The 10,249-nt window shown below is 34.2% G+C and overlaps 1 protein-coding gene across 1 annotated transcript; it reads left to right on the forward strand.

The window, feature by feature from the left end:
* The first annotated feature begins 512 nt into the window (after window positions 1–512).
* On the forward strand, window positions 513–1,109 carry LOC114398756. The gene has a single exon (XM_028360910.1). The coding sequence runs from the start codon at window positions 513–515 to the stop codon at window positions 1,107–1,109; it is 597 nt and encodes a 198-aa protein (XP_028216711.1).
* The last annotated feature ends 9,140 nt before the right edge of the window (window positions 1,110–10,249 follow it).

Below are 10,249 nucleotides of genomic sequence, written 5' to 3' on the forward strand. Positions count from 1 at the left end.
TTTGCCTAACGAGTAACAACCTAGGGAGGAGATTTGCTTAACTTGTTGCTGATAGTGATCATTGAACAACATGAATACGATTGCCCCACTCAACCACCTGTAGCTTAAGGATATGTCGCACATTATTCTTATTGAAGTTTGTTAAGATTTGTCTATTGGAACTGCCTAACAAATTATAGTAGATAAGATTTTTATGCTATTTTTTTGGAAAAATAAAAGTCATGTTGACTGATAGGATAAAGAAGTTTTGATCCTATTCTCTAGGCATGATCTGTTAGTGGTATTATCTTTCTGTTAGTGATGTTATCTTTTTGTTAGCAGTTACTGTCTTTTTCATGTTTTTAAATACGTTGCTTCATATCAGAATAAAATAAGTCTTTGCAGTCCCAATTTCTTTCTTTATGCTCTCTTTCATTCTTTAATATCTCTGCTTGCCATTATTAACAAAAAAACAACAAATTGGTATCTAAAGCTCTTATCTTTAAGGGATCTGTGAGTTGAGAGAAATCGAAATGGAGGGAGAAACATCATACACAACAGGTTCACCACCAATCTTTGATGGTGAGGAGTACGAATTATGGGCTGCAAGGATGACCGCTCATCTTGAAGCTTTGGATCTTTGGGAGGCAGTAGAAGAAAACTATGATGTTCCTGAACTACCTTTAGATCCAACAGTGGCTCAGATGAAGAATCACAGAGAAAGGAAGACCAAAAAGGCTAAGGCTAAAAATTTCCTTTTCTCTATTGTGTCAAAAATTATTTTTACAAGAATTATGAACTTCAAGTCTGCCAAACAAATTTGGGATTATCTCAGATCAGAATATCAAGGCTGTGAAAGAACCAAAGGCATGCAAGTACTCAACTTGGGCAGAGAATTCGAGATGCAGAGCATGAAAGAGACTGAAACAATTAAAGGCTACGCTGACCGGCTGTTAGGCATAGCAAATAGAGTGAGGCTTCTTGGGAAGGACTTTCCTGATGAAAGAATAGTGCAAAAAATCCTAGTCACTATACCCGAGAAGTATGAATCGAAGATATCAGCATTGGAGGAGTCTAAAGACCTGCCAACCTTCACCTTGGGAGAACTCATAAATGCTCTACAAGCCTAGGAGCAGAGAAGAATGATGAGACAAGAGGAGGTGGTACAAGGTGCGTTTCATACGAAAGCACAAAATTCAAGAGGTGGCAAAGACAAGACGAACAACAAATGGAGGAACAAAAAACCAGAAGGCTCCAACAAGCAGCAAGGTGAGACCTTTCCTCCTTGTCCGCATTGCAAAAAGACAAATCATCCTGAAAGAAAATGTTGGTGGAGGCCAGATGTCAAGTGCAGAAAGTGTGGCAATATGGGACATGTAGAGCGAATATGCAAGTCCAAATCAGAGGAAGCAAAGGTGGTTGCGGAGGAACGAGAAGATGAGCAACTATTTGTCGCAACATGCTTTGCCACAAGCAATAGTTCCAGTGATTCATGGTTAATAGACAGCGGCTGCACAAACCATATGACCAATGACCTGAACCTTTTTAAAGAACTTGACAAAACCATTGTTTCCAAAGTAAAAATTGGAAATGGTGATTTCATCTCAGTCAAGGGAAAAGGGACTGTTGCTATTGAAAGCTTGACAGGTTTGAAATATATCTCTGATGTCTTATATGTGCCTGACATTGATCAAAATCTACTTAGTATTGCTCAGCTTGTAGAGAAAGGCTTCAAAGTTATATTTGAAGAAAATTGGTGCTTGATCAAAGATGCAAAAGGAAAAGACGTATTTAGGGTAAAAATGAGGGCTAAAAGCTATGCTTTAAATCTAATGGAGGAGAAGCAAATAGCTTTTTCAAGCATGACCACCAATGTTGAACTATGGCACAAAAGGCTCGGACACTTCCATCTTGCTAGACTTTTATGCATGCAAAAACATGCCTTGGTGAAAGGTGTGTCAATCCTTGAAGACAAGTTAGCCGATTGCGTGGCTTGCCAATATGGTGAGCTAGTCAGAAAACCATTTCCTCAATCAACTTGGAGAGCAACTCAAAAGCTGCAATTAGTTCACACAGATGTTGGGGGACCTCAGAGAGTATCATCTTTAAATGGTAATAAATACTATATTACATTTATTGATGATTATACTAGATTTTGTTGGATTTATTTCTTTAAATCCAAGACTGAGGTTGCTAATATTTTCTGGAAATTTAAAGCATTGGTGGAGAATCAAAGTGATTGCAGGCTGCAAACAATAAGGTTTGACAACGGCAAGGAATACAAAAATGATGTTTTTGATAAATTTTGTGAAGAAGCTGGCATTGAGCACTAACTCACCGTACCTTACACCCCACAACAAAATGGTGTGAGTGAGAGAAAAAATAGAAGTATCATGGAGATGACAAGGTGTATGCTGCATGAAAAGGAGTTGCCAAAGGAGCTATGGGCGGAGGCTGCAAACACTGCAGTATTTTTGCTGAATAGACTATCTACAAGAGTTCTGCACAAAAAAACTCCATTTGAAGGCTGGTTTGGTTACAAACCAGATTTACAAAATCTAAAAATCTTTGGTTGTGTTTGTTTCTCTTATGTTCCACCGGTTAAAAGGGAAAAACTTGATAAAAAGGCAGAACCCGGAGTTTTCATTGGATACAGCAACACCTCCAAAGCTTACAAAATTTTCCAACCTCAAAATGGGAAAATTCTTATGAGTAAAGATGTCAAATTTATGGAAGAGCAACAACGGAGTTGGGATGAGCCAATAAGGAAGCAGCTGCCAGAAATCCCACAGTTCCTTGATGATGATGTAGATGACATTCCTGTCAGAGGTACAGGATCTTTATCTGAGATTTATCAAAAGAGTAATGTAGCTGTCCTAGAACCTGCAGAATTTGAAGAAGCTGGAAAGGATGACAAGTGGATAAATGCTATGAAGGAAGAGTTGAAAATAATCGAAAAAAATGACACGTGGGAGCTAGTGGACAGACCTCAACACAAACAACCTATAGGGGTAAAATGGGTTTATAGAACCAAACTTAATCCAGATGGTTCTGTAAATAAATACAAGGCCAGGTTGGTGGTGAAAGGCTATGCTCAAGTGTTTGGAGTGGATTTTTCAGAAACTTTTGCTCCAGTTGCACGTCTTGATACAATTAGAATGCTACTTGCCTTGACTTCACATAAAAGGTGGAAAGTTTATCATTTAGATGTAAAATCTTCCTTTCTAAATGGTTACTTGCAGGAGGAGATTTATGTAGACCAACCTGAGGGGTTTCAAATCAAAGGAGAGGAGTAAAAAGTTTACAAGTTGAAAAAGGCATTATATGGTCTTAAACAAGCTCCTAGGGCCTGGTACAACAGGATAGATGATCATCTTCAAGATCTTGGATTTTTCAAAAGTCCAAGTGAGGCTACATTATATGTGAAATTGGTAGATGCAAATTTAATCATTATTGCTGTCTATGTTGATGATTTACTTGTGACAGGAAGTGATGAGAAACTCATAAAGGAGTTTAAAGCTGAAATGTTTAAAGCATTTGAAATGACAGATCTTGGCTTGATGAGTTTCTTTTTGGGAATGGAGGTGAAACAAGATCATGATGGAATCCTTATTCACCAAAAGAAGTACGCAAGGGAAATACTCAAGAAGTTTCATATGGAGGACTGCAAAAGCACTACATCTCCAATGAACCAAAAGGAGAAATTTAACAAGGATGATGGAGCTGATAAAGTTGACGAAATGCATTACAGAAGCTTGATTGGTTGCTTAATATATCTTACTGCAACCAGACCTGACATTTTGTTTGCAGTAAGTATACTTTCAAGGTTCATGCATTGTGCTAGTGAAGTTCATCTTTAAGCTGCCAAACGAGTTATTAGATATGTTAAAGGCACTTTAGACTATGGTATAATGTACTCTCATTCTCATAATTTTAAGCTCCATGGATATTATGATAGTGACTGGGCAGGTTGTATTGATGACATGAGAAGCACCTCTGGTTATTGTTTTTCATTTGGTTCTGGAGTCTTTTCTTGGTGTTCTAAAAAGCAAGAAGTTGTAGCTCAATCAACTGCAGAAGCAGAGTATGTAGCTGCTGTTGTTGTAGTGAATCAAGCTCTTTGGATCAGGAAAATTATGACAGATTTGCATATGAAACAAGAAGAAAGCACACAGATTTTTGTGGACAACCAGGCTGCAATATCAATTGCTAATGATCTAGTGTTTCACGGCAAAACTAAGCATTTCAAGATAAAGATTTTTCTTCTAAGAGAAGTTCAAAGGGAAGGAGAAGTGAAGTTACTGTACTACAAAACAGAGCATCAAAGTGCTGACATTCTGACCAAGGCACTTCCAAAAGCCAAATTTGAATACTTGAAACAAAAGCTTGGAGTTTGCACTTCCAAAGTCAAGGAGGAGTGTTAAGATTTGACTGTTGGAACTGTCTAACAAATTATAGTAGATAAGATTTTTATGCTATTTTTTTGGAAAAATAAAAGTCATGTTGACTGATAGGATAAAACAGTTTTGATCCTATTCTCTAGGCATGATCTGTTAGTGGTATTATCTTTCTGTTAGTGATATCATCTTTTTGTTAGCAGTTACTATCTTTTTCATGTTTTTAAATACGTTGCTTCATATCAGAATAAAATAAGTCTTTGCAGTCTCAATTTCTTTCTTTATGCTCTCTTTCATTCTTTAATTTTTCTGCCTGCCATTATTAAAAAAAAAACAACAAAGTTTTTTGTTTTTTTAAAGATTCTTGAATGAGATTGATTTACCTTATTTTATTGCTGGGGTAGGGGAAGGAGCTAAATTCTAGCTAGGATATTCCTCAAACCTCTCCGAATATTATCTACTAAAATCCATGGCGGTTTCAATTAGCACCATTCTCCCAAATTCATTTACACATTGGCACTACTACAATAATGTTATTTTACGACACGACACTTACGACAGTCAAATGCAACACGTCGTAAAAATAATAGTGGTGGCATTATTGTAATTTTCATAAAGTTGACAACGACGGTTATTAAAGTAACTGCCTTTAATAAGCAAGCATCCTAAGATAAAGACGGGTGTATTCAGTCTGTCTTAAAAATATGGTTATACAAAGGCGGTCTTATTATAATGACCATCTTTGAATAGTTTAAAAAAAAAAACAAATTTTGAGTCCCTTCATATTTCACAACCATATTTCGCGTCCGTTCCGCATCTTTCTTCTCTCCTCTTCCCTTTTCCCAATCCAATATCCAAAGCTCTCCACCTCCTCCAGCATCTCCTCTTCCCTTTTCACAAACAAATTATGCGGCTCGCATATGAACGCGAGCTCCTCATGGTCCACGCGCCAGCCACGAGACGGCCAGTCGTGTGGCGGCACAAGGCGAAAAAGGAAAAAAGCAAAACCACTTCGCAATCGAGCCGCCGCGAACGGGTTGAAGCTCACCATTCTGAAGTCCTCGACGGGCCGCGAGATCGAGGCCCACTATGAGCTGGGCCGCGAACTGGACCGCAGCGAGTTCAGGATAACCTACCTCTGTACGAACAAGGAGTTAGGGATTTCATATGGTTGTCACTGAAAGATTGAAGCTTTTTTTGTGTAAGAGGAAGAGGGGGGCTTAGAATTTTGTTGTGGGTTGCATTTTGGTGGTGGGTGATTCTACTGTTGGTTAATCCAGTGGCGGGTCTCAGACCCTTGAGAGAAAGGACTGGGTCCTGGATTGATGAGGTTTGTTTAGGAACTTGTCTTAAATTTCAGTTTTTTAATGACTGTGATGGTACTCGAAGAATGTGATGCACATGAATTTGAATTTTTTGTTGTTGTTGTAATGTTGATGATTTGGTGGCTGCATTTTGATTGTGGTTAGTTAGGGATTGCACTAGCTGCTATTGCTTTGTGCAATTGTGATTTGTGGAAGTAGACTAGACACTAGAAGCAGGAAATTTAAAGTTTGGTTTTGTTAGAGCTGACATTAATCGAACATGTTTTGTTTAGAATGTTTGAACCTAGGGAGAAGAGTCATAGGCGTTCATTTAGTTTGGTTAGGAATGTGCTGCATTTTATTTATAGAAATCTGTCAATTTGTACTTTAGTTATGCTTTTTTGAGTGGTTTACAGGGTGTTTCTCTCATAATAGAAAATAGTCATATATTTGAGTTTATCTTTCGTGTGTAACTCTTAAGGTGTCAAACGATGAACTTTTTTCCCAAATTAATTGTAAGGCATTTGCCTTTAACTTTATTGCCATATAACTCTCATAAACATCGATTTATAATTAAAAATTATTTGAATTGAAAAATTGGGATTGTTATGATTGAGTCAAAATCTGACTGAAGGAGAACTCATATATTTGCATGTTATTGATATGTCACTTCTCTTAGGGGCTATTTACAAGAAAGGAGGAGAGCAACTTAGGTCCATTTTCACAATGGAACATAACAGGAACTTACAAAGGTTTGTATTCTTTATTAACTTAAGTAATAAGTGTATATGTGGTTTTCTATTTTATTTGAATCATAGTTTTGGTCTATGCTTTATGTGTTTTTAATCTGCTATCATTGGACAGAGCATAACAAAGGCAAAGGGACAGAGCATAATGATCAGATGCAGATGCAGAAAGGTGAGTATAAATTGTGAGATCTCCAATATTTCTAAACATCATATAAATAATGAAATAGGGAGATTAATTATTGAGCACTTGTTTTGAAGGCCTTATTTTGTCTTTTAAGGTTTGTGTCCTTGTACCATCTATACCATGCTAATAGCTATAATTTCTTCCTTCTTGTTTCTCTTTTGTAAATATTCAAATTAATAAATGTATTTAAATATATAAATTGTATGTTGGATTTTTCATGAATAGTTTAAATTGTGATGCCCTTTCATGCTACTGTGTATGTTATAAATAAGTTCCTCACTATCTTGATCTCTCATGTAGGTTCATAGTGTATAGGCGGCAGCAGAAGCTTATTCAGCCCCTTCTATTGTTCTAACATCACATTCACATGATGGACTTCATGTTTTTGACGATTTTAGAGAGACTTATGCTTGGCTGAGTCATAATACAGAAAAAGATGATAAAGTAAGTTCTATAGGATTTTATTATTTCTCTGCTGAAATGGATTTGTGGTGTCTTGTCTACAACTTTTTTACCGATGTTGCCAATGATTATCTTTGCCTTTTTCTCTCACAAGTTCAGAATTTAGGCTAATTACTGATATTCATTCTGAAAAATATTGTTGGAACTTGGAATCAATGGTGATAGTTATCATGCATTATTTCCTGTGTTTTATACTAATTCCTAAAATTTACATCATGTTTGGAAATTAAATCCATTGAGGCTGCTGGTAATAAAATACAAAACACAAACCATTTAACACATTGATTAGGAAACAAATGTTAACTTTGTTTATTTTTACGATAATTACATCAAAAAATTTATTAACAATGATTTTTTATTGAATAACAATAGTATTAAATTATTAGTATATATATATATATAAACTTATAATATAGTATATAATCATCAAATTATTAGTATATAATTCAGCAAAGATTTTTTCAAATCAGATATACATGAGTTGCTGTACGTCCTTGCTGAAACAGAAAGATTGTTTCTCTTTGAGAAAAAAAATTAATTTGTCAGCCATTAAATCACTGTATCCCACCTCCTTTTATTTTATTTTATTTTTTGGTAAATTGTATTTACCTTTTTTTAAATGTTTTGTCTAAATAAAATTCAGTTCTAACTAAGGGATCCAACTTATTACTTAAGATATTCACTGGCTTGCCACTCTTTTCTCACTTTTTAAGTTATAAAGATATTTACATGAAAAATCTCAAAGTTTCTTTCATTTAGTTTATGTTATTGTTTGGTAGGCATGCTCATTTAACTGGAATGAAGAGCTGAATTTCACTGTGACAAAACCTTTGGGAGTTCTGAATTTGGTGAGTTTCCTCTTATTTATTTGCATTTGTAAATATACACTTTTATTTGTTGACGATTCATCAAACTCTGCAGCCAGATAAAGATTTTTAAAGGTGTACTCATCATACTTTCAATTAATTTTCTAATTATATGTACTTATCATATCTTGATTTAATTTTTAAAATAAGTATATGTACTTGTCCTATTTTTAATAATGTGTTGTTAAAATATAAATTTATATATAAAAAAATTGTTAATATTAATTTAATATAAATAAATTAATAATAAAGTGTCTACGTCGGTGCTTACGTGATAGACGTCGTGTTTAACGCTTTCTACATTGGTCGTATCAAAACCGCCGTCGTAGAACACGTGATAAACAACGTCGTGTTTGTGTCAACAACGTCGTAGAAAAAAGCTTTCTACATCAATCGTAAAATGACCGTCATAGAACACGTCATAAACAACATCGTGCCTTCGGTAACAACGATGTAGAAAGCAATACTTTCTACATCGTTGCTGTGGTAGGCACGATGTTGTTTATGACGTGTTTCTAAGACGGTCATTTTATGACCGATGTAGAAACTCACCCTTTATAACGACATTCGTATCAAAGACACGCGTCCACTGTCTTTGAAAGCCCATTTCCATCGATGTAAAATGTTGTTTTTCTAGCAGTGTGGATTTGTTTTTAACAAACATAAGTCTATTCGACATCGGTGTCGAATAAACTTTGAATCACAGACTTAAAGAATAGACTTATATAAGGTGTCGAATAGACTTATGTTTGTTAATAATAAACTCATTTAATATTCATACTAGCATATAATATGTTAAGTTTATTATTAACAACCTAATCATACTTTATTCGTTGTATAAAGAAGTATAATTAAGATTTGATTTAGAGATTGGTTCGAATAAAATTAAGGAGTTTAAATTCTTTAAGTCTGTGATTCAAAGTTTGATATTAAAATTCATGGGTGTGAAGAGAAAAAGGTTAAATTAATCTATAAGTGTCTAAATTATTTAAGATTTTTTAATTAGATTCCTAATTATTCTTTTAAAATTGCAGTTGGGTCTCTAAACTTTTAAAAGTATAGTAATATCTCATTGATGCAAGTGAATAAGAGTACCATTTCTTTGGTTTGAGAATCTTATGGATAGAAAATATATTAAGAGACTCACCATAGATAGCTAACCAAGGTTTTTGTCAATGATTAGTCACCATTATTATATCAATATCATGGTGACTCAAAAATTAAAAAGTGTTAAATAAAATATAACTCGGAGCAGAAAAGTAGAGAATAAGAGAATGCAAGATTTTAGAGAGACTAAAAATTATATGTATTCTTTTCAATAGTGTAACATCCCAATTTTTCATGTATGTGTGGTAGATAGTGTTATTGTTATGTTGTGTGTGGAGTAGTGTTTTTAGTATTGAAATGATAGAAAATGAGATATTACCATAGAATACCTTAGCATGGTTAAACTCTTAAGCTTTTAAGCTAAAGTCTAGAAAGAATAAGGATAGTTTACAGAAAATTCTCCGGTCAAATAATGGTCAAGTCATTAATGGCATAGATGTAAATAATTTGATTTTATTCTAGAAATAGAAATCACAAGATTGAAAGAAGAAAATTAGTAATTAATGTAAGTAAGGTTAGAAATTAAGTAGGGATAATTAAGGTTGACTAATGATGATTTAGATTTCATGGAATTAGAAAAAGGGTGATTAAGTCATAAGAGTTTAAAGTGGAGGGCATTTTCATAAATCACTATACAATTAGTTTTAAAATAGAATTTTAATTTAATTAGTTCTGACTAATTAAAGTGTCTAATTATATGATGAAGAATAATTAAAATAAGTTAAAGTTGTAAAACCCTAAAAAATTACAACTCAAATTAATAGACAAAATTATGTGTTGTGTCATCTGTGTATGTACGAATTTAATTTTAGTAATTATATGTTTCTAATCATAGAATTTCGTGTTGTATGTGTGTGTATGTGTGTGCGTGTGTGTGATTGGTTTAGTAAAGCTTGACAGAGAAATAGGAATTGTTTGAGTTAGATTTCCATCTGTATAAGAATTGGATTGTGCACTGAGTTGTAATGTAATTTGTCTTTGTGTGAATGAACTCTGTGCAAGGTTCACTATGAGTACACATATCCCAAGGGATGTTAGCACACTAATCTAGAAGATTAGGATAAGGTTTATCAGTTTTAACAAAAGGAGTTTTTACCATTTTTGCTTAAGTCTACTTTAGTCATTTCTAGTTAAAAAATCAAAAGGCAAAATATGCATATATGGCAGCATTATGGCTATCAAATGATTATTCATGTTATCA

This window comes from Glycine soja, chromosome 19 (genome assembly GCF_004193775.1).
Source record: "Glycine soja cultivar W05 chromosome 19, ASM419377v2, whole genome shotgun sequence".
Classification (NCBI taxonomy): Eukaryota; Viridiplantae; Streptophyta; class Magnoliopsida; order Fabales; family Fabaceae; genus Glycine; species Glycine soja.